This window comes from Syngnathus floridae, chromosome 1 (assembly GCF_059516105.1).
Source record: "Syngnathus floridae isolate MCC-2025c chromosome 1, RoL_Sflo_1.0, whole genome shotgun sequence".
NCBI lineage: Eukaryota > Metazoa > Chordata > Actinopteri > Syngnathiformes > Syngnathidae > Syngnathus > Syngnathus floridae.
In genome coordinates, this window is record NC_142413.1 from 5,353,582 (window position 1) to 5,375,887 (window position 22,306).

General features: G+C 47.1%; 3 protein-coding genes and 1 long non-coding RNA gene across 10 annotated transcripts; 2 read left to right on the plus strand and 2 right to left on the minus strand.

The window, feature by feature from the left end:
- Positions 1-114: 114 nt before the first annotated feature.
- On the minus strand, positions 115-8,669 carry ctc1 (CTS telomere maintenance complex component 1). 4 transcript variants are annotated; one of them, XM_088381824.1, is made up of 24 exons: positions 7,372-7,528; positions 6,917-7,004; positions 6,379-6,469; positions 6,090-6,312; positions 5,779-5,990; positions 5,316-5,445; positions 4,954-5,241; positions 4,768-4,890; positions 4,316-4,545; positions 4,110-4,251; positions 3,302-3,516; positions 2,926-3,089; positions 2,740-2,854; positions 2,316-2,670; positions 2,169-2,258; positions 1,950-2,095; positions 1,788-1,873; positions 1,578-1,713; positions 1,430-1,498; positions 1,200-1,356; positions 900-955; positions 674-830; positions 490-586; positions 115-296 (listed from the first exon to the last, which is right to left on the minus strand). In XM_088381824.1, exons 1-24 carry the CDS (start codon positions 7,441-7,443, stop codon positions 211-213), a joined length of 3,528 nt encoding a protein of 1,175 aa, XP_088237950.1. In that variant the 5' UTR covers positions 7,444-7,528; the 3' UTR covers positions 115-210. The 4 variants fall into 4 exon arrangements, with proteins under 4 accessions (XP_088237950.1, XP_088237954.1, XP_088237960.1 ...); XM_088381828.1 differs by lacking the exon at positions 7,372-7,528 and adding an exon at positions 8,550-8,669 and having other exon boundaries at positions 2,169-2,670; XM_088381834.1 differs by lacking the exon at positions 7,372-7,528 and adding an exon at positions 8,550-8,668 and having other exon boundaries at positions 2,169-2,670; positions 6,090-6,278.
- On the plus strand, positions 1,013-8,178 carry LOC148403593 (uncharacterized). Its single transcript, XR_015859653.1, has 7 exons — positions 1,013-2,253; positions 2,341-2,663; positions 2,778-2,889; positions 2,980-3,109; positions 3,288-5,463; positions 5,813-5,974; positions 6,153-8,178. It is a non-coding gene; the product is annotated as an uncharacterized LOC148403593 (long non-coding RNA).
- A 195-nt stretch (positions 8,670-8,864) lies between the features above and the next one.
- LOC148403594 (high mobility group protein B2-like) lies at positions 8,865-13,541 on the plus strand. 3 transcript variants are annotated; one of them, XM_088381926.1, is made up of 7 exons: positions 8,866-9,058; positions 10,556-10,714; positions 10,794-10,945; positions 11,049-11,223; positions 11,708-11,829; positions 12,546-12,573; positions 12,913-13,541. In XM_088381926.1, the coding sequence occupies exons 2-7, from the start codon at positions 10,565-10,567 to the stop codon at positions 12,970-12,972; spliced, it is 687 nt and encodes a 228-aa protein (XP_088238052.1). In that variant the 5' UTR covers positions 8,866-9,058; positions 10,556-10,564; the 3' UTR covers positions 12,973-13,541. The 3 variants fall into 3 exon arrangements, with proteins under 3 accessions (XP_088238048.1, XP_088238052.1, XP_088238056.1); XM_088381922.1 differs by having other exon boundaries at positions 8,865-9,058; positions 12,546-13,541; XM_088381930.1 differs by lacking the exons at positions 12,546-12,573; positions 12,913-13,541 and having other exon boundaries at positions 8,868-9,058; positions 11,708-12,504.
- On the minus strand, positions 13,432-22,141 carry LOC148403595 (phosphatidylinositol 4,5-bisphosphate 3-kinase catalytic subunit alpha isoform). 2 transcript variants are annotated; one of them, XM_088381850.1, is made up of 27 exons: positions 21,856-22,141; positions 19,796-19,905; positions 19,625-19,728; positions 19,096-19,258; positions 18,812-19,021; positions 18,441-18,508; positions 18,236-18,364; positions 18,119-18,172; positions 17,931-18,040; positions 17,728-17,869; positions 17,576-17,661; positions 17,373-17,478; positions 17,142-17,294; positions 16,934-17,065; positions 16,719-16,843; positions 16,549-16,630; positions 16,123-16,391; positions 15,955-16,054; positions 15,816-15,887; positions 15,636-15,742; positions 15,363-15,484; positions 15,206-15,284; positions 14,966-15,136; positions 14,700-14,817; positions 14,489-14,640; positions 14,265-14,413; positions 13,432-14,060 (listed from the first exon to the last, which is right to left on the minus strand). In XM_088381850.1, exons 2-27 carry the CDS (start codon positions 19,878-19,880, stop codon positions 13,936-13,938), a joined length of 3,213 nt encoding a protein of 1,070 aa, XP_088237976.1. In that variant the 5' UTR covers positions 19,881-19,905; positions 21,856-22,141; the 3' UTR covers positions 13,432-13,935. The 2 variants fall into 2 exon arrangements, with proteins under 2 accessions (XP_088237976.1, XP_088237970.1); XM_088381844.1 differs by having other exon boundaries at positions 18,119-18,364.
- Positions 22,142-22,306: the final 165 nt, after the last annotated feature.

Consider the following 22,306-nt stretch of genomic DNA (forward strand, 5'->3'; position numbering starts at 1 on the left):
TAGAAAAAGTCACACACTTTAAAATTGTCTTTTAGTCAAGTGAAACTCTCAGCCAATCAACATTTCCATGTTGATTTTGTGAGAGAGAGAAAAAAAATCAAGGTGACTCAGAGCGTGTTTTACTTCACTTTATTTTACATTTGCAAACATGAGTTTCTGTTATGTCCATTGTTGCCATGGTGACCGACCATACATGTTAGTGTTGTTCGTTCAGTGTATTTGCAGACAGGTGAGCTTGAGGGGCGGTGCCATCTTTGTCAGGAAGTTGCTTTTGGTACTTCTCAAACTTTTGACCTCTGAAACAAACCACTGTGCTGATCCATCAAGCAACACACTCAGTAATTTTGTGCTCTTTGTGAGTGCCGCTGTATTTTGTCTTTGAATACCAGTGTGTGTGTGTGTGTGTGTGTGTGTGTGTGTTTATGTGTGAGTTCAATGTTTTGAAAGGCTTTCTGTTGTTCCGTGTGTGCCAATATATCTGTGTGTTACCTTCTTTGGCCTGGTTTTCTATCCTGCAGGTCAGAAACAACGATTTGACGGCGGCGGCACACAACAACAGGAAGTCAAGCAGCCCGTCATCACACGCCTGCAAAAAGGAAGCAGGAAGTGTCTTATTAACGAGCAGCAAATCGCCTTCATTGATGGGGGGGGGGTGGCAGGGGTCCAACCCGACCTGGCTCCTCCCACGGGGGTACACTTGGATGTGTCCTCTGGCCTTCACCGCTCTTTGAAGTCCCTCCCACTGGGGATGGTTGAGCCCGAGCACCTGGCGAACGAGCGCCCCTGTGAAGTGCACGTGAGCTTCCCCTGTGCCGTCCTCCATCACCAACCTGACGGTCCATTATCATCTTCATCATCATCATCAAGGTAAGCAGTCACTGATTATCTGGCACACTTACTTGGCGGTGCAGTCAAAGACAGCTGATGGTGAGGGACACTGACCACTGCAACCAGACTGAGAGACAAAGAGAGGAAGGACCACACTATGAGTGGTACCTTGATTAAAACTCATTCCCCCCAAATTTTGGGGATTTAAAGCTGTGTCTTCTACCCAAGGTCTTAAGTCAAACATTCTCAATTTCCCTGAATTGTAATCAGGAATGAATGAATACGCATGCACACACACACACACACACACACACACACACACACACACAAACCTCTCTCTAATTATGGTCTTTGCGTGTTCGTGTGTGTACCTGCTTGTACACACTGCCACAGTCGAAGCAGTTCCACTGCAGCTGCATAAAGAGGAAACACACCACATGGCCTTTGACCCGGCCCACAGTGCAGCTCTGCTGCGTCCACAGGGCCAGGTGCATGATGGGAGGCGGTGGTCGGTCCTCCCCCTCCCACCTGCGAGACAACAAGTCCAGGTGATGTGTGTGCGTGCAGGAGACGACTCGGGCAGTTGGATGCTTGTTGATACCTCTCGTCTCGAAGCCGCAGCACTGCCACCCAGCTGACTGGTATGTTACTGCAATATACATGCCCTGACCTGTAAAATTCACACACACAGGCAGAGGTGATAAAACATTCTGTGTGAGTGTGTGTGTCTCCCAGAGTGTGTGTGTCACCTGGATACCCTCCTGCGGAAAGCAGACAGCAACAGCGTGTTGCCTGGCAACATCCCAAGCGGGTACGCGTTATGGTTCAAGTTCAGGAAGACATGGATGCTCCTTCCACTTTGGTCACACACTGTGAGACGTGCACCTACACACACACACAGTCGGTGAACTGCTTTCTTTTGTCAAGTGTGTGCTTGTGTGTGTGTGAGAGAGACACACCAACATTAGATTGTCCAGTAACCCTTGTACTGTCATTCAGATTGATCCTGTCTGAGACAAAACCCTGAAAAGACACTACATCTGCACTGTACACACACACACACAAACTTTGATTGATCGATCGTCCGATGACGGTGACATCACATGACAAGCACAGCTCACCAGCCATCCAACACTTGCGACACGGTAGATGTCGCAGGACAGACGCTCCTTTGGCAGGCGGGTACAAGGAGGGGCCGTGTCAACGTGTGAAACTTCCACCCGGATTGGACCAGCAGTGTGGCGTTGCCCGCCAGAACGGCGACGTCCTGATTGACGTCTGACAGTGAGAGGACGGATGGCGAGGGAAGAGTCGCGGCGATGATGTAGTGGCATACGTACGTGGGTGCCGGTCGCTACCAGCCTGTAGAAGCGTCCCGGCTGCAGGAGAGGAAACCAGCGAGCAGACGCGCCTGAACACAACACGGTCACCTGCACACACGCACACAATGCTGATTGGGTAAAGCCCAAAGGCTTTGCTAACGTCACCTTTTTCTCATTTCCTGTCTCAAAGGCTTTCATTGGCCGGTTTTTGGGGTCCCGCCCCCAGGTCGCCACGGGCCCAATCACAGTCGCTGTGACGGAGAAAGATGCCTGCTCATTCTCCCGCCATATCACGCCATTCTTCTGCTCCACCTGAAGCACCACCGAGACGCATGATGAAGACGAAGGGCGCGAGGACTTTGTGTCCTCATCCTTGTCCTTTTGACTTTGCTTCCTCGCCACATCTTCCTTCTCTTCTTCCTCTTCCCCTGAGTCCTCCCCTTTATTACGCAGATGCATTTCCATGGCAGCAGATGGACTCAAAATGTGGATGCTGTCCTCAGAGAACTGGAGGTAAACGCTGTTGCACAAACACAAACGCACAGGATCAGAAACCACACAAGTATGAAGTGTGTGTGTTTGTGTGTACCTGCACTGTTTGTATGTGATGTACTTGTGTTGATCCAGGTGTTGGTAGGAGGGGAAGTTTGATTGAATGAATCGCTCTGTTACCATGGTGAACTGCTGGACACATATGAGACAACCTGAAAACAAACAAACAAATAAAACACAAATACAGGTTGTACTTCCTGTCAATCAGCGTGTGCATGTGTACCTATCCACGCCGTATTGAATGACGTGCCGTGGCCTCCCGCCGCTTTCTCTGTAGTTTGCGTGATGACACAGGCGATGGCCCCCGTGCGGTCTCTCAGCTGCAGCGTATGTTGGGACGCACTTGATGGCAGCTCCAGTACACCCACGAGCAGCAGGGGGCGCTGTCTGTGCACCAACGTGATCAGGTGTGAAGGCTTTTTTTTTGGTTGCATATTTTGTAGTTTTGTTAATTTTGCAAAGTCTCTTTTTAATTCCATTTTTACTTTTTCACATTTTGAAAAAACAAAACAATACACAAAATACAACACACACGTGCAGTTTTCCCCCACATTTGGTGACATTGTGTCCCTATTTCGTAACCAGAGGTGGAGGATTACCTGAGCGTCTCTTTGGGCTGCAGTTTGCGCCTTGAGTCCGATGTCAAAGTTCTACATGACCAGGCCAGTGCGGCGTCCATCTGAGGTCGGGTCAGACCGACTCCAGCAGGTGGCAGCAGAGAGCGGAGACACAAGGAAGCCCAACAGTCCTCCTGGAGGGACTCTTGGAGCTCTGACAGGCTGACATACTGATGCTGCACCAAGTCACCGTCATACTGGAGAGATAACGCAGGTACACACACAGCCACAAAAGGTGAAAATCCGCATCTATCTATATCATTTCACTTCTCCCACAACCTTTAAAATACATATTATTTAAAGAACACCTTTAAGTATCTGATGTTTTTAAAATGCAATCATAAAATAATTGAACTGTACAGTATTGATAAGAACACCCCTGAGGTGGTAATTAATTATATCATTAGTTCATTACACTTTTTTGTATTTTAAATAAATGTTGAGGAGTGGCACACAGGCTTCCTCTCTCTCTCTCTCTCTCTCTAACTCTCTCTCTCTCTCTATAACACTTACTGTTTGGTTTTAATCATTTATCTAGATAGAATTCGTATTAACCTTAGGTTCAGATAAGTTAATAATTTCAATAAGTGGGAAACGTAATTTCGATCTCTTTGTGTGTCTTGACGTGAAGAAATAAAGCAGACTTTGACTTTGAATAATGACTTTTTGGCAATTAAACCTCCGCCTAGCTTTTGATGAAGACTTACGGCAACTTGGAGATTTTTTTTTTTTTTTTTTAGGTTTAGGGAATCAATTTAAAAAATGATTAGTGATGACAGGGAGGGTCTACCTGTGTCAGCGGACACGTGTGAGGCTCGTCCAACATCTCGGCGTAGATGTCTCGTCTGTGTCGTTGCCCTTGTCCAAACGCGACCTCCATCACTTTCCATGACAACACGCACGTGCACTGTTGTGACGCATTCGGGAGCAGGCTGCGACGGACACGCGAGTTAGCGCGTGAATGCTAACAGAGATCCCCCACCTTAAATGGTTTACCTCCGTTGAAACTGGGAGCACAGGTGGCACGTCCACATGTACCGGGACACATCCAGGTTCCTCTCCACCAGCAACCGCCGCAACACGCCATCGTCTGGACAGTTTCTGTCAGGGTCCGAGCCTAGAACGGCGCTAAACTTTGCCACCGTCACAGTGGACCGCAGGCAAGTGCAAAGTATACTGGGAGGGAAGTCGGGACAGGGCCGGTACAGGAAGTGAACGTGATGGATCTGGATTGGGATAGCAACGTAGATGTGTCAAATTACTTATCACGTAATCAATCCACCAAGCAAGCTCTTTTGCAATTATGCTTTTGGAGAAAAAAATGAGCTTCGGCAAACAAAAGAAGGAAGGCAGAAAGGAAGGCGTAAGTTAACCCGATTATGGCGAACATGTGAAGCCCCGAAAAAGTTAAAAGCCATCTTAGGTCGGAATGGCTAACAAGACCTCACCGCCAGCACGTCGCCGGCTCGCAGCTTCCTCTTCAGCTTGGGCTGATAGGCCAGGCACAGTCCCAGTTTACTGTCCATTACGTAAAGCCCCGCCCCCGTGCTCACCACCTCTGTGACGGTCCCCTAAAATGGGAAAGGGGCAGCATTAGGAGAAGCATCCGCAAAGAATTAGAAAATGTTTCTCACCTGGTAACTGATGATTTTGGACTGTTTGGTCCTGTCATTAGATTGGACCTCGCATTCCTCGGGCTGCGACATTTCTGATGAGGGAGATGGCGGCAAGAGCGGCATGGTCGACGGCGCATCCTCGCCTGGGGCGCACCGCTGCTCGTGCGTCTTGTGCATTTCAGAGTGCTCGGTCGCACACAGGATGTTCTTCCCTCCCCACGGTCGTAAGACACAGACACGCAACGCTGTCACGCATACACACTCGCCGACCGACACGCACTGTGCCCACCACAGCCTGCTGCTATCCTAAACACAAACAAACACCACAAACAAAAGTTCAATACACAATGACTACTTTTCATGTGTGTTTTTGTCTTTACCTTGACCAGGACAGGTAGTGTGTGTGTTTCGTCTGACAGCATGAAGAAGAAGAAAGATGTCCCTGAGATGACCAGCAGGGGGCAGACGGAAGCCACTTTACCGAAGATGGACAGACGCAATCCTTGCACCCTGACAGACAGACAAGAGGTTAGGTCGAACTGAAACTATTAGCTGAAAAACGCACCTATTAGTACATCTTGGTGTCAGGTGGGCGGGCGAAGCTTTTTCTGGGATCCACATTGGAAGCCAACTTCAGTAGCTAATGTGGATGCGAACAATGGAAGCTAACGTCAGATAGAGATTTGTTTGTAATACATGCACGTGTAATAACGCAATGGCATGGCTAAGAGGAAAGTAGTTGGTGGTACTTGAATGTGCTGCGAATTTTATAAATCAAATCAAAATCTGTCATTTGATAATGTTGACAGGTGAGTTTGAAATGATATGAAAGTATGACCTCACCTGTCGTGCATTAAGGCTGCAGCTTCTTTGACAGCGACAGCACCAGCAGCCAATCCTTGCGCAGGACCGGGACACAGCAGCACAGGAGAGCCAATCAGCTCCACGTAGCCTCGGGCTTCCGGCTGCGCTTGCAAGCGGGCATCGTGGGGGATGTAGTGCCAGTGGGGGAGGAAGACCAGACGACCCATCCACAAAGGTGAGGGAGAGACAACCTAGACAGGCAAACATCATTTCTTACACAGCTTTGTTAATCTGGAACATATCCTGCGGCACACCTGGTGATCTCCCCCAAAATGGTTGCACCAACTCACCTTGCACCCAACGTTGCCACTGGCGTCTGTCAACGTCCACTCTCCGTCACGGCCATGCGTCAGGTGCCCGATCAGCAGGAGGTGTGCCCGGGGAAGAGCCCGCCGACCTGGGAGCGCCACCGCCGCTTCCTGGGCTAACGCACGCTCCTGACTGGTGCTCCAAGACAGGTTACTGACGCACGGCAGCCGCTGGTGAGAGAGAAGCTCAGAGACGCACACCAGCCTGGTGAGCCGACGCAAAACGTCAGCAACGTGTCTGAATGGGGCGGGACGGGACAGCATGCCTTACCTGTAGCTGATGGGCAGCGTGTGCGTGCTGGACATCTTCCCTCGTATCCTCTTCAGCACAGTTGCACTCAGGTGAGACACACCCTCATCAGCTGCAAATTAGAGAATTTGGTCAAACTTGGGGAGAACGTGGAAACTCAGTGTGTGCGTGTACATAATACAGTATCGCTACACACACATACTAACATCGTAGCGAAACTTTCAGCTATATCATCCAGCCTTATTTTCCAACTTTACCGTGTCATGCTTAACAGTTGAACCTGGATTACTTTGCACTTCAATTTATATTGAACATAGTCTAAAACTCATGGAGTTTAATTTGATTTTGCATGACACAAATGAATACTAAATAACTGAAAAAAAAAAAAAGATAGGTCATTCTTTAAAATTATCTATCATTGGTTTAATAGAAATTGTAAGTTCCAAAAGTACTAGAGTTATAAGGTATTGGTGAGTCGATAGTTGTACTGGGATCGGTCTGAAAAGACATTAAACAACGAAAATATAGTGTATAGATTTTTACATTTTTGTAGACTCACCTGTCTGAGAACAGGGGGCGGGGCCAGAATTTATAGGCCACACATACTCTCTGACGAAGTGAAATAGTCCTTCTAACCATTTGGCCTCCTGCAGAGAACACCAGAGGTTTTGCAGTTGAGACTCCTACCAATTTGAATGGACTACAATGATTGCTACTTTTCCGTATGTTTTCTGTCATGTCGGTTCTCCTGAGTCACATGAAACACTGGGCGAGCACACTCAGGCTTTGAATCGATCGCATCTACTGGTTTGTTGTTGTGGTAGTTGCCGAGAATCATCTGTTTATGCAAAGGCTGGGTAAATTCTTTGGATGAGAGTCGAAACGTTTTTTGAGACACCCGCAACGCTCTCATTGCGATCGCGCTCATGCCCAGAGAATGATAAAAAGGCGATGAATGGCAATATTCCTAAGCAAAAAATACACTTTTTAACATTGAATATTTGTGATACTGACGGCTTCACTCTGCGGATTGCATTGTGCCCGGAACAGCTGCATTGCGTCCATGTCACCCACAAGAATGTACATTTATATTTTTAAAAATAAAATGAGCTGTAAGTATCCCGCGGTAAACACTGCGCTTCCGGGATTTCTACGGCACTAACGGTAGCCGCTGAGGCTCAAATATAACGCGTTTGCTGCGTCTTTGTTTCAAGTAATAAAAACCATTTACAATCCAAAAGTATTTTTTTCATTAATCCAGCCGCCCCCCCCAGACAAATTCCTTAAGAATCTATTCTATTGCACTATTGTACTGTTACTGTCTAAAAATATAGGGCGAGTACCACGATGACAAACATTAAAAAACACAGAAAAATAAATGTCAATCAAAAACGATGCAGTTTTTATGACCCGAAAGTACTTTTAAGCCCCTGTAACATAAAGCATATTTTTGAACATCATCACTGTGCTCAAATAGTGTAAAAAAAATGCTTAAATTACTTGGTTGAAATTGATTATATGTAAATAGAAAATTAAATACAGCTTAAATATATTTTTGTACTGTACTTTACCTTGAAAAGTAAAAATGATCCTGAGACGATATTCATTCTGCTATGATTGCAATGCATATTTTACATCTAAATTGTATTTGTATTCATTTCAGTGATTCTTGTACTAATAATTACAATCTTTACAATATTTTTTTAAAAATAATTGTCCTGTATTTAAAAAATAGTATTGATAAATAAAAATATATCAATCATTAGCAGCGAAAATGTAAACGTCCCTAATAAAGACATTATTGCTGTCTTTATCAAGGATAAATGTTTGCAATGTGGGAAAGTAATAGTGCTTTTTTGGGGGGGGGGGGGGGGAATAAAATGAATTAACGTGGTATATTGTGCGTTAAAATCCCCAAATGATCAAATATTCAATTTGTCTTAATCGGTGTAGTTGAGTAAATTGATTGCGATTGGCTGCCGACCAAGGGTGATTCCCGCCTCTCGCCCTAGTCAGCAGAGGTAAGACCCCAGGCTCACCCGCGACCCGAGTGAGGAGAGGAAAAATGGATAGACAGACTTTATTGCAGTTTGCCACGAATGTGCCCAAAGGGTTAAATCGGATTAAATCAGATAAATACATTTATGTAGGCGCATTGTTTTGAGTTGTCGTTTTGTCTTATATGCACTTACATATGTACGTGTAGTTTTCTATTCCCACAGCTTGTGTGCAGTAAATATAACTGTGTTTGCTTACATATGGAGTGAGAATAACTGCAATGATTTCTATCGGCGCCATTTTACCAAACAAAACAACGAAATGTGATGCCGACGTCATACTTTGATGGACATAGACTGTAACCAATCGTGCTGCGCTATTAACTTGCCACGCCTATTCGAAACTACAATTTCCGCCCACGTCAAGAATGCACCCAATCAAATATGATTGTTGTCACAAGCCCCACCCAGAGCGCCTCCTTCCCTCCGCCCCTCTGATTTGGAAGAACCGAGGTGAGGGGCGTGTTCTGGGGGCGGGAGCGGTCCTCAGCTCGACCCAGTTTGAAAGTGAACGGACGGTCCAGTCTCCGCTTCAGACACCAGACGTCAACAATAAGCCGACTTGTCAACAACAACAAAAAAGAAAAAGAAACAAAATCCCTGGTCCCAAGTGTGCTTCAGCCTGTCGCCGGCCCTCCTAACGAGTGAGTACAGCCGGCCATCTTGTATGGGACGCGGGATTCCAAAAGCTGGGGCGCAGCGCTCCACAGGGTTCGGCCATTGAAATAGGGCATAAAATGCATCTCGGGGGGCCTCAAAATGTACCTCTGCTACTGTCGTTTTACGTGCGTGCCCTCCGGCGACTCTTCAAGCCGCGTTGCGGTTGACCAAGAAACGCCCATTTTGAGGCACTGTGAACGCCAGGAAATAGTCTACGCCACCCCGTGCTCCGCTCACTCTCCGGAGTATAGACGTAGCCCCCGTGTTGCAAACTACGCAGCTGTGTGGCACTGGTGAGCCTATTTCCATTGCGAACTCTTTAGTGTCGCTTGTATAAGAAAGTCGAAATTGGAGATTAATGATTTCTTCGCAGGGCCCCTTTGTGCTCCAAAACGGCCCCGTTGTGACGTCTTGTAGGGGGATGGGAGGCTCGCTCCGCAGAGGGCGGGAAGCAAATGGTGGCTCATTGTTCTGGTAGCCGGGCTAAGCTAACCGTGGCTAACCGCTTGCCCACCATCCATCCATCTATCCAGACCCCGAGCCTTCTTCTTTTCCTCCCCCAAATTCGCGCGGTCCCCAGCGGCTTTTGGGCCGCGGCACCCCACCTCCTCTCTCACGCGACACGTCCTGGCCCTGTCACGTTGAGCCCCCGCGAACCCCGACTCTTTGGAGAAAATGGATCCCCATCAGTTCTTTGTTAGTGGCCGGAGGATGGGCCGTTATTTGCCCCCCGAGTGGAGCGTGAACTTGACGCTTGTTTGAAAGTAAATAGCAAGTTATTGTTACAACTAGTTGTATTTATTACCTTTAGCTTCAGATTAAAATGACATGTTTGGATTTATTTTATGATAAATTTACCCAGTGATTGACCGGCATCCAATCCAGGGTATACCCACCCTCGCACCCCAAGGACATATGCTGAGATGGAGTTCGGATATGTCAAAAGATAAGACAACAAAAAAATTGCAAGCATAATAAAAGTGGCAAACTAAAAGTAGTAGTAAATCGGCCTACGATAGGGAAAATGATTGACTCTGACCGAGTGTAAGAAACATAGGGAATAAATCAATACATTTTTGGTAGTGATTAGAGTCTTGGCTTTGTCAAAGATAAGCCACAAAATGAAGAGTGTCCATAACATAACTGCCAAAGACAAAATAATTTATTGAGGTGAAAATGGTTGAATCTGGTGGAAAACACAAATAAAAATGTCAGTTGTAAGTATTCCAGCTCTCGCACTTAGTCAACTGGAAATAGGGCCCAGCTCACCTGCAACCCAAATAAAGATACGTACAGCATTCATTTATGGGTGTTTTTATTGCGTATCAATTGTATAGTCGTGAATAAAGATGTGGAGAAAATATGCCCACTTTCAATTTTTTTGAACTTCTCTCTGTCCCACTGCTATCTGAGTGACGGACATAGCACAAAAGAAAAAATATAGAGAAAAATCGATGTTGAACCTCTGTGTCATATCTCAGGCCGCCACCATGATGCGAAAGGATGTGAACAAGCCCAAGGGGAAGACGTCGGCGTACGCCTTCTTCGTGCAGACATGTCGAGAGGAGCATCGCAAGAAAAACCCGGAGCAGTCAGTCAACTTTGCCGAGTTTTCCAAGAAGTGCTCAGAGCGATGGAAGGTGAGATCCGCCATGGGGAGGGGGTCGCGGAGGTGGGCGGTGAACCTGTCAACGGAGGTGAGCGTTTGTCTATTGATAGGGTTTGTCTCCCGGCGATAAGAAGTGTTTTGAGGACATGGCCAAGGCCGACAAAGTGCGCTACAACAGGGAGATGAGAGACTACGTCCCACCCAAAGGTTTCGGAAAGAGGGGTCGCAAGAGGAAAGACCCCAACGCACCCAAGCGGCCCCCGTAAGTCCAATTCATTTGATAAGGGCCTGAAGATTGAAATTGATGCTTTCCAACCACCAGAGGGCGCAATATTCTAGATCTGACGTGCATGTGTGTCTTGTAGGTCTGCGTTCTTCGTGTTCTGCAGCGAGTACCGTCCAAGTGTTAAGCAGCAGTACCCCGGCCTCTCCATAGGCGACTGCGCCAAAAAGCTGGGCGAGATGTGGAGCAAGTTGACGCAGTCCGACAAGCTGCCATATGAGGAGAAGGCGCAGAAACTCCGGGAGAAATATGACCGGGTGAGAAAACGCACACATACATACAAGTGCGTCACACATCAACAGTGCCCAACCCCCCTGCTACTGGTGACCTGCTATTTTGCGGAACATATTTACTTTTTTGTCATGGAAAGCTATGTTTTTCAGCTTTGTACACTCGTATTAATACTGTCAAGTATAAATGCGGTAAAATGTCAATGTTTCGATAACAAACTATTTATTTTCTTGGCTGCAGGTAACGTCAAACATTGTCATATAGAGCAATTGTAGGTTTTAAGCCCTGCGGTGGTTTATGGTAGTGAGCCAATGCGCCGGAGGACGATCCTCATCATTCAGTAAAAGATGAAACTCCTGAATATGTTTTGGAGAGGGACATAATGAAGCTCCCGTTATATTGACGCTGTATTTCCGTCCCTTCTCAAAGTAGCAACGTGTTTGTGTACGTTTAAATGTGCTTAAAACGTGTAGCGAGGGCACCACTTGACTCTACTCCGTATCCTCCCAGGATATGGTAGCGTATCGAGGCGGGGTCTCGTATGCCAGGAACCCCGGTTCGTCCGCTCAGGGCGGTGAAGAAGAGGAGGAAGATGAAGGCGAGGATGAGGAGGAGGAGGAGGATGATGATGAGTAGGGACCCGTGTGTGCGTGTGTACGTGCGTCCGCGCGTGCGTGTGTGTGTGTGTGTGCGTGCGTGTGCGTGTGTGTGTGTGTGTGTGTGTGTGTGTGTGTGTGTGTGTGTGTGTGTGTGTGAGAAAGGGAGACATAGCGTGAGAGAGAGGAGGGGTAAAGTCAAACAGTCAAACATTTTGCGTTTTTTAGGCAACATGTCTCCAAGCTGCTGATTGGCTTATAAAGTGGCAGGGGCGGAGCTTCACTAGAGGCTCAGTTACAGCCAATCAGAGGCACTAGTCTTGCCGCGGTGGGAGCATATCACCCCAAAAGGCTGATGCCTTTTTAAAAAAAAAAAAAAAAAATTAATTACTTGAGTTCTCAAAGCACCTTGCTTCCTGTGTGGTGGGTTCCAGATGTGTCAGAAACACACCCTGGATGAGTGATTGTGCGTAAGTGCGTGCATGTGTGTGTGTGAGTAAGGTGAGGTCCGAGGACGATGATAATAGAGCCCCCCCCCACCCACCACTGTTGCCATGGTTACCCCTACACCAGCCCCCTCCCCTCAGCCATGCTTACCTGTATGTTGCCATGGAGACCCTGGACTCTTCATTGTCATGTTTTTTTTTTTTTTTTTGTTCACAGTCAATGTAGAAACAACTTTTATAATAAAACAAGAGAGGAAAACGCAAACATCAGTTCTTTTTCCCTGACCATTCTCTTTGTCATTGTAGCGGGTGTCACATGCTGGCCGACTCGGTGGTGAGTACAAGTACTCTTGGTGGAAAGTCACGGTGGAGGTTTAATGCAGCGTTTCCCAACCTACACATTAAAAACTTGATGACAACAGATTAAATGTTATTCTATTCTATGAATGGCGACAGGCAACAATGGTGCCTGCCTGTTAGTATACAATTGGCATAGATGAACTAAAGACATAAATAGTCTAGTGAAATCTGAGCATTTTCTGTGGCAGTTGGTTGGGAATCACTGGTTTAATGTTGCATAGTTTCACATTCATCCTGAAAATGTTACCTCAAAGGCCATCGGTGTCTTAATTTCTATCATTCAAACTTACAATTGTGTCCTTTATTTTCTTAGAAGACAATCTTGGTGCTGCACCTTCTTAAAGAGAGCACAAACTATCTTGCACGATCCTAAAGGTGGTATATCACTGAGGGGCTGTTTACTTTTTGTTGTTGTCAGGATTTATAAATCAAAAGTTGCAAAGATGTTCGCCGATAGATTTTACTTATACTTTATAGTTTTTCTTGTCTTCTGTGTTTCAAAAAATTGACACTCAGTGACATACCACAAACTGTTCATATCGCACTTAAACTATTGTTGTACTGACTCGAACAGAACACTAACATATTTTTGCACTGCACATGTTCTTTAACAAACAATACAAACTCTATTATTCACGTTCTCAAAAAAGAAGAAAAGCTGTATAAGTTGCTGTTGGCTTAAAAGAAAAAGTAGCAAAAATTCGTGGGCAATTATCTCCCTGCCTGAAAAGGTGTATAATAACTACCACAAGATGTCGCCAAAGCCAAATGAATTAAAAGCGGAGTGCTATTTAGAGCACAATCCTGAGTGCCAACAATTGAGAACCACTGCTTTCATTTTTTATATATATTTTTATTTAATTTATTTAGCAAAAGTCACACTTTGTTCAAGCAAAGTACTGTCACACAGTGCAAACATCAATAAACACGTAGTGAACTAAATACACAGTGATTGCATCATCAATCAGTCATTCGTTGAAGCATATAAGCTTCATCATTCACCAATTGTGCCTCTTGATGACATTATTCAAAGGTTTAACCCCAAATTTCAAAGTTTTATCCCCATAGAGGAAGTTTACCAGTGCACTGCTAATGAGATTCCCCTTACCCCCTGATTAGCTTAGGGCTGATTGTCTCAAAAGTTTTTATTGCTTTTTTTGTGTCATCACAGCAGCTGGTCAATAAAGTTTGTTTTAAATGTATGCTACAACAGCAGCTCACTGGCTTTAACATTAGCACCGAAGAAAGGGAAGACGCCTTTGGCATACTCGGACTCGCAACCCTGAGATTGGCGTTGTTGCTGTGACAACGCTGGTAGTGTGTGTGCGTTAGTTAATTAGTGCTCATTAGGCATGTGTCGGATGGTGTGGAAGATCCAATCCATCTTGGTGCTCCAGCCTCCATGATGAGCGTCATTCATCTGTTTGCTGAAGTACTCCAGCGCCTCCTGCTGGCTTTTCTCTGTCCCCCCCCAAAAAAAACACTTAATTAGATATCTTTGTAGCAAGCCTTTTGAGATATTCAATTTCCTTGTTGCCCAATTTACTAGTATGGCCTCAAAAAGGGCAACTCAAGCCTCAAGCTGGAAATCAAGGATATTGAATAAATACTGCAAGTATGTCCCAGATGCCTTGGTGGATTTTATTTGCTTGTGTATGTGTTTACCCAGTGCCAGTGTTTTCCTCAGGTAGGCAATGTCGTCGAAGCTCTGCAGTTCAGGCATCCCGCATCCGAGCAGCAGCGAGAACAAGTTGATGAAGAGGCTGGCGTGCTGGCGAATGGCCAGGTAGGCCTTGTAGCACATCTCCTGGAACCTGCCAGTGACAGACACGGGTGGTTGAGGAACTTCCCTGGACATGGACAGACGGGTGCAAAAAGTGCAAGAGCACCTGTCAAACTCTTTTGTCTTGGTCGACTCCTGGACTCCTTTGCTGATGACTATCAGGAAGTCCTGTGTGAGGACAAAAGGGACGCGCTCCCGCTTGTAGCCGAACTTCTTTTTCTTGTGGTCCAGGAAGTGACCGAAATCAATGTGGAAGAGCTGCGGGAAAGCTGTACGTCAGAGACAGACCGGACGTATTGGTGAGGGGGAGGACTCACCTGTCCATTCTCCTTCACCATGATGTTGGAATTGTGGCGGTCGCCGATTCCCAGTATGAACGTGGCCACGCAGTAGCCGGCACATGATCTGGTGAACAAGTCGATGGCACGGTCATACCTGCAAGAGCCAGGTAAAGAAAAATGTGGTTCACCTAATGCAACCAAGCGGTATCACAGATCTACTCAAGGTGCGGAAACTGGTTCATGCTGGCTGGCTGGCTGCCTGGCAGACAGACAGACAGACAGACAGACAGACAGACACTGACGCCTCTCCACGGTTCTTGTCTTTAATCCAGTGGTGTAATGTGTTGGAGTTAAACTGCAGCGCCCCCTTTAGGCCTCCTTTGCACTGAATCTGCATGATGGTGAAACTGCTCTTCACCACCTCGATGAGTCCAACACAGTCGCCGATGGACAAGCATCCGTAGGGGAGCATGCTGAGACCAACATACACAAAAGTGTGAGTCATATGTCATGGATGCCTCTCTTTTTCGCTGATGTCTCACCGCAGGTCCAGGCCTTGGTTCTGCCAGATATTCTCCATAATTTTGATAATTTGTAGTGTCAGCATGTCCTGCCGTAGATCTGCAACACCCACCAACGGCACAGCAGTCACACGTGACCAAGTCACGTTCCCCCACTATCCCATGTCAAGCGTTTTACCGTCGCCGTTCTTGAAGATGATCTCGTTGTTGGTGAAGAGCAGCTCCGACATGATGTCAGGATTCTCCCAATTCAACCACAGGGGACGTTTCGCAGACGACATTATCCTGCACTCCTCCAGTCTGCCAAACATGTGGAGTTTCATGGACTCACACAGGTAGAAGGGGCAAGACAGAAATACAAAAAGTGGAATGTTTCCTAAGTTTTAGTCAAGCAAGCCCAAATTCCTAAAACTGACTCCGACTCAAGTCAAATGTCCCACACGAGTGTCACCTGAGGTGTCCCAGCTGGTGCACGGGGTTCAAAGGAGAGACGAATCCTTGCAGAGCTTCCATGTAATCTGGACGGGACATGTGCTCAACCAGGAACTTCATCTGAGTCTAAAAAGAAATCGCAGCATGGGGATTATGTGAGGAGTCAGACCCAAGTGCACGTCTCGCTTCCATTCCTTACTTTCTGTGTCTCGTCCTTCTTTTCCTGCTTCAGGGTATCTGTGAGGTTCACCAGTTTGTCCATGGCCTCCACCTGCATGCACACACGCCCTGTGGATCAACCAATCGAGGACCAAATAGCGTCCGAAGAACCACCTCACCTGTCGGTTCAAATGTTTGAGGTACATGCCACACGCTCTGCAGAAGGCCTCCAGCAGCAGGCCAAAGCGGCGCGACACCGTTTTGTTGTGCATCTCTGACCTGCCAACAACAAAACGCTAATATTGCTTTGGCCTCGCAAGTCATCATCCATTGGCCTTCTTGCTCACTTGAGATGCCAGAAGAAGAAGTGTCCAATCCTCTGATTGATCAGGGCTTTCTTGATCAGAAAACGAGCCAGGGGGTTGTCCAGGTACATTTCGTATTTCAACACCTGAACGAGCTGCAGTAGGTACTGGGACAGCTTGTCGTCCGTCAGGCTCTGCACCAGGCAGCGTAGTGCAAACTCTCTCACCATCGGATCAGGAAAGTTGCAGTCCAGCAACTCCAGAGCCGACTCGGATTCCATCAGAGGCCATTCCTTCAAAAGGCAGTACATCTGGTAGAGAGGTAAGAAATGTTTTCTTTCTACATTTATTACTGGATCACAGCAGAATACACAAACAGCGTATCTAGTCCGTCTGAACAAGTGCAAAAGTTGGAGGCGTGAAGCCAAATGAGATGACTCCCTTCCCCTTTGGTTGCACAGCTCTTACCTGAGATACTTCATCTCTGGAATTCCATTTGACAGAAAGAAGCAGCTTAGGTAGAGACTCAGGGATATTGACACAGTAATGTCTGAAAAAAAAAAAAAGACATGTACAGACAAAAATTAGACAGGAAGAATTTGACGCTTGGTTGCTCGCATTGGAAATTTGGTCCTCACCTATGTCTCCACAGAAAGTCCTTCTCTTGTTCCGAGAGTTCGTAGAGAGGATCTTTGGAGCAGAGAGATCGAAGCTGCTCAGCATCGGTTGCCGAGACGCTGCTGTCGCACGCCAGGCGACTGTTCTAAACAGTGAGACAGGTTCCATCCGCCTTTCTGCCAAGCCAGGTGTGTACGTGTGTGTGTGTGTGTGTTTATGTGTGTGTGTGTGTTACCAGGCCATGTGTGTAGTTGAAGCCCAGCTCCCTGCTGATGGTCCAGTTGGCATGTTCTTCAATTTGCTGCTCGTCTGGAAAAACAACCGGCTGGTTGAACCAGGAGAACTCAAGTTCAACACAGGGAGATTCCTAGAGATCAGGAACAACCAATTAGGGGAGCTGATCTGGGACCCAAGGACAGACGCAAAACCCCCAAGTGGCGTGCCTTGTTGGGATTGGAGCCGGCGACCCCGATCGGGTTCAGCAAGTCCTCCAAGCCGTGGGGAACGGGCCATAAACCCAGTGCCACTTTTCCTGAAACCAGAATGTCCTTATAGTCGAAAAGATTCACGTTTCCCCAGGCCAGAGGACAGTGTTCCTGACAGACAAGTGGACAGAGAGACATTCATCTGCTGGGCTCTCTTCTTCTTCTCTCCAACGTGCGATCCTTTCCTACCTCCTTAGCCCCTTTCCTTCCCTTCACCGAGCAGATAGACAGGCAAAGTCGGGCGGAGCGGGGCAGGTCAGCCAGGTAGATGTCGTAGGTCAGCCATTCGTTCCACCTATGCGTGACGCAATAGTATTCAAACTGTGCACTGATACTAGCGGAAAAAAAAAAAAATAGACCCTGCTAACAAAAGTCACTGCAGTGTGTGATACCTCGGGTTGGAGCACGGGACCCTTTGCGTGATGACGTTGTCGCACAGCGGCTCTCCTCCGTGATAAATCCCTGTTCGTACGTAGATCTAGGTAGGTAGAACATCAAACAGAGTCAGGTAAAAGATCGTGAGAGACAAACGGACGAGACCAACCTTATCGATATCTCGGATGTTGACGTTGACATAGGTGGCGCAGAGCAGTCGGACCCTCAGCCGGGTGTTGAAGGCCCACAGCGAGCGTGGCGGAGAGCCATCGGACCCTCCGGGACAGGGAGATGGCTGGGGAGTCCGGCGACTGAAACGCAAAAGCAAAGTCCTCTACACGCCCCATGATTGGTTCTGTCATCGTGCCGTACCTGTAGGAAGGTGTGACGAAGCTGGAAGCGGGAAGTTGACAGTAAAGACTATCCTTGGAGACCAGCATGAGGTGAGGAAGACGACCCACGATGATACAGGAGCGGATATACTGCAGGCGGAAAGAAGTCACAAGTGAGACCCGTTTGTTTTTTGGGCCGTAACAGCACCTATCCACGAACGGCGTTACCTTGTACTGACTAAGCGGATACTTTTCCAACAGGTACTCGTCACAGCCACACACCTGAGGAGATGGATCGTGTGCGTAACACAGGCCAGCGTGCTGAGCGTTGACTTCCGTGCGTACCTTGAGGATGTACTGGCCCTGGTACTCCTGAACACAGAGGCGGAGCTGCTGAGGGGAAAGGTGCATGGATCTGCTTTTCTTCCTGATGGACTCTGCTATCAGCTGTTCGGGAAGGCTGTCATGGCTCACCTGTGCATGCCGAGGAAAATACACCTTTCAGGTGAGTTACTTTGTCTTTAAAAAAATATGGCCTCTGCAGGGTTACCTTGAGCGTGTATTTCTGTTTGGAGTTTGTCGGTGACACGATCACCCAGATGGTTACAATCAGTCTTCCTGTGGAGAGACACAAGGAAGCAAGTCAGTTCTTGTTGTTGCCTTGATGGAAGAAGTGGACAAAGGTTCTCCATGGCCTTCAAAGTCCCTGCAAGTCTCTCCATGTGCCTTCAAATCTCCTCGTGTCCTTTATGGCAATAAGTGTCTTTATGTACCAACAAGTCATGGCTCTAAAAGTCCCAACAAGTCTCCTAATATTCCCAGAATTCACTTTAAGCTTTCTGAGTGAAGTCAGGTTTCATTCAGACATTCAAAATATAGTTTTGTAGGTGCCAAGTGATGGACGTGAGTTACGTCTTCTACCTTTGTCCAGCTTGCTGTAGATGTGCTGAGGCAGTTGGGGGCTGGACTCTACATTTGGGGGGTAAACATAGAGTGCTTGGCTGTGGGCGCCACCTCCCTCACGCTCTTCCATGGCCTCCCTGCAAACACCCAGAATGGCTCGACGGAAGTCCTGAACTTCCGGGTCCTTCATCATTTCAAACTCGCAGACTGGCATCCCGATGGCGAATCCTGTTGGTTGTGGAATTCTCGTCAGTAAGCAAGCATTTCACCCCCCAAACACACACCTATCCCTGGCGTCTTACCAATCTCTCGGTTTAGGATCTTCTCCTCGCGATTTCCCAGCGGCTCAATCACTTTCAGGATGGGGTGAAACAGGCGAAGGTCACACAGCCGCCTGGTCTCATCGTAAAATTCTTCCCTTTCTGCTTCCTGGGTCACACCCACAAAGATGTAGCTGGACTCCTCCTGTAGTCGGCCAGAGAGCAAAGGGTCCTATATTTCACTTCATGTTCATTCCCCAACCAGTCTCAATAAGTGTCTTCATGCCTCTGTCTTTACATTTCAATTTATGCCCCCTCAAGTTTTCTCATACCCAGACACGTCTTCAGGTTCCTCACTGTTCTCACAAATCACCAAATGTCCCTAAACTTGTCTCTGTATCATTACAAGTCAACTCTCTTTACATCTCATCTTGTCCCCATCAGTCTGGACAAATGTCTTCCGTACAAGTCAGTTTGTGTCCAAGTCTTTTCATTTGCCCACAAGTCTCGCCATGTCCCTACCAGTAATGTTCTCTGCAGTCAAGTCCTCTGTTCCTGAGAATGGCCGTACCTGGAGAAGGTGGTAGAGAGGATACTTCCTGGCCTCTGTGAAGAGCTGCTGCTTGATGTTGATGAGAGGAGTTTCTCGAAGACACTCCAGGCTCACCATCATCCCTGCAAACAACACGGACATTGAAACCTGTGTTGGATTGGAACATGTAACAGGGGAGGAAACTCGTACCGTTGGGGAGACAGCAGTCCACCAGGATGCGCGGGGGCATCAGATGGAGACCCCATAATTCTCCTGAGGACGGTCGGGGTGCCATGCCAACCGCCTCACCTTCGGAGCACCTGACAGACAGACAGACAGACAGACAGACAGGTCGATGAGATCGTGTACGTGGGGCATTTGTTCATCTTAATTTCTACTTCGAGTCTCTCCGTGTCCTTTCGAGTTCTGTAATGTCCATGAAAAACCCAACAAGTGTCTTCATGTGTCTAAAAATATCATCGTGTCCCTTAAAGTCTCGTAATATCTCTAAAAATGTCTACAAGCCAAGTCACGGTCCTCAAAATGCTTACAGGTCACTTTATGCGCCTTTCAGTCAAGTCTCTTAATGCAGTGTTTCCCAACCTTTTTTCATTCACGGCACACCTTTTCATTGGAAAAAATCTCGAGGCACACCACCAACAAAAATCGGTTAAGTGTTACACCAGCTTCTATATTAAAATCAGTTATATTACAACAAAGGACGTAAAGTTCCATTCCTATCTATGTACGGAGAGTCGAATAATTGAATAAACATACATACTAAATATTCTTTAATTGTATTTCTTTTGTAAATAAAAGTGACAGTTTTTGAAAAAAAGTTTTAGACAGTGTAAGGAATAAACATTTGAAAGTGATTGTGATCAAAATCCAAAAGAATCAATATGATTTTGTTTACTGTTTTAGACTAGCTCTATAAATATTGCGACATTAAGAACAAAGTCACTTTTAAAGACGCTCTGCTGTTCTGACAGCGGCTCAGTGGCTATCACAGTCGAGGTGTCTCGACTTGACTGTGTATTTTATGTTGGTGAAAAATTAACAATCCAGGTTCTCCCATTGAACTACATGCTCTGATTTCCATCGGACCAAAAACGCACCACAGCCGTCATAGTGTCACTATTAGTAAAAGCACACAGCAACACACACAAACCGAGTATGTGCCGATGCCACGACATGAGATCTCAAGATTCTCCGATTTGCCCCGCATGCGCGATTAGCAAGTGGCTGACCAGGCCTTGTGCTAACTGACCAGTGGTTTGGCGAACCTGTTTACAATGCGCTCCGTAATTAATCTTGGACAATTTCCCACGGCACAGCCGAACATCTCTCACGGCACACTGGTTGGGAAACAGTGTCTTAATGTATCGAAACGTTCCTACAAGTCTGTTTTTTTTCAAGTCAGTATATGAGACTTCAAGTCTATCCGACAAGTCTCTTCCATCCCGTCATGTCTCTAAAAATCCCTGCAAGTCATTTTATGTGCCTAAAAGTCTTACATGTACAACTCTTCATGTCCTTCCAAGTGGAGGTACCAAGTCTCTTCATGTACATCCATGTACATACAAATTCCCACAAGTCTCATCATGTCCTCAAAAACCCTTAAAAATCTTTTGCCAGTCCAACAAGTCTAATACTTCCCCTGACAAGTACGCCATGCCAACAATCTCTGTGACCATTGTTCCTTGGATTGTCGTCTTCTCGTGTCACCCATAAAAACCCCGGTAGGTCTCTTCATGTTCCTAAGAGTCTCCATGTTGCTCAAATCTCTGAAAGTCCCTACAAGTCTAGTTCCCTTGACGATGTTGAGGGTGTCATGGCAACCGCCTCAACTCTGGCAGCTGACACAGACCGACAGATAGACAGACAGACAGGTGGACGTGTTAACGTCTGGGGGCCTTTTCTTTCTCTTTGGGGAACCTTTCTGGTGCACCCGATCGGCTGTCTTATTTTCTCAGAAATCTCCGTTGGCGTCTTCTCATCTTTGTGTGTTTTCTATGGGGCCGTCAAACAAAGGCCAAAAAGTAGGACACATGCATGCACACGCACGCGCACACATTTCCTGTTGCTCTGCGCGGAAGAGGATTTGTCACTAAAATGATTTACATCTGCTGAAAAGACCTTGACTTGGTTTGATCAAAATGAACCAACAACCTCCTCCTCATGACTTCAGACTATGGTATGGTTGCCATGACAACAGGAAAGGTAGCATCAAGCTGTGATTACCCCTTTGTTCAGTGTGTGTGTGTTACCTGAGCTTGTTCCCAGTCCACCAGCGTGTCTTCACTCAGAGCATCCTTGTAGCCACCTGGTGTGTCTTTGTCTCAGGTTTGGGTGTCAGGCTCCTAATTGTGCGTCATCAACGGCGACCAGGCGAGCACACCCCCCCCCCTCCACCGTGGGGCGTGCGTCCACATCCAGCCCAGGCGTCCGTCAGTCTGTCCGTGTGTGTTTGTCGTAGAGGGCGGCGTGTGGAGGAAGCCGCTTCTTGCCGGCAGTGGCAGAACAATGTGCGAGAGGAAGGGGGTGGGGGGGGTTTCAGGGGGGTGCTTATCTTGCCCTCTTCCTCTCTTAAAGGGCCAGCATCCTCCCCCAAAGTGTTTTAAATGGGGGAAACAAAGTGCTCTCACTCTGTTGTCACATCAGGAGGCCGTTTTGCCTCAGGATTATTGCTATTGATGACTTTCGGACAAGCATTTTTGA

Coding starts and splice junctions, on each gene's coding strand:
- LOC148403595 (XM_088381844.1), bottom strand. CDS start 19,880: ATGGCACCCCGACCGTCCTCAGGAGAATTATGGGGTCTCCATCTGATG. Junction 17,066..17,141: donor CCGGCTCCAATCCCAACAAG/GCACGCCACTTG, acceptor CCTGATCTCTAG/GAATCTCCCTGTGTTGAACT. Junction 14,061..14,264: donor GAGGAAAACACTGGCACTGG/GTAAACACATAC, acceptor GGGGGGGGACAG/AGAAAAGCCAGCAGGAGGCG.
- ctc1 (XM_088381817.1), bottom strand. CDS start 7,443: ATGTACATTCTTGTGGGTGACATGGACGCAATGCAGCTGTTCCGGGCA. Junction 4,252..4,315: donor TGCTCCCAGTTTCAACGGAG/GTAAACCATTTA, acceptor TGTCCGTCGCAG/CCTGCTCCCGAATGCGTCAC. Junction 2,096..2,168: donor TGGTAGCGACCGGCACCCAC/GTACGTATGCCA, acceptor GACGTCAATCAG/GACGTCGCCGTTCTGGCGGG.
- LOC148403594 (XM_088381922.1), top strand. CDS start 10,565: ATGATGCGAAAGGATGTGAACAAGCCCAAGGGGAAGACGTCGGCGTAC. Junction 10,715..10,793: donor AGTGCTCAGAGCGATGGAAG/GTGAGATCCGCC, acceptor GTCTATTGATAG/GGTTTGTCTCCCGGCGATAA. Junction 11,830..12,545: donor GAGGAGGAGGATGATGATGA/GTAGGGACCCGT, acceptor TTGTCATTGTAG/CGGGTGTCACATGCTGGCCG.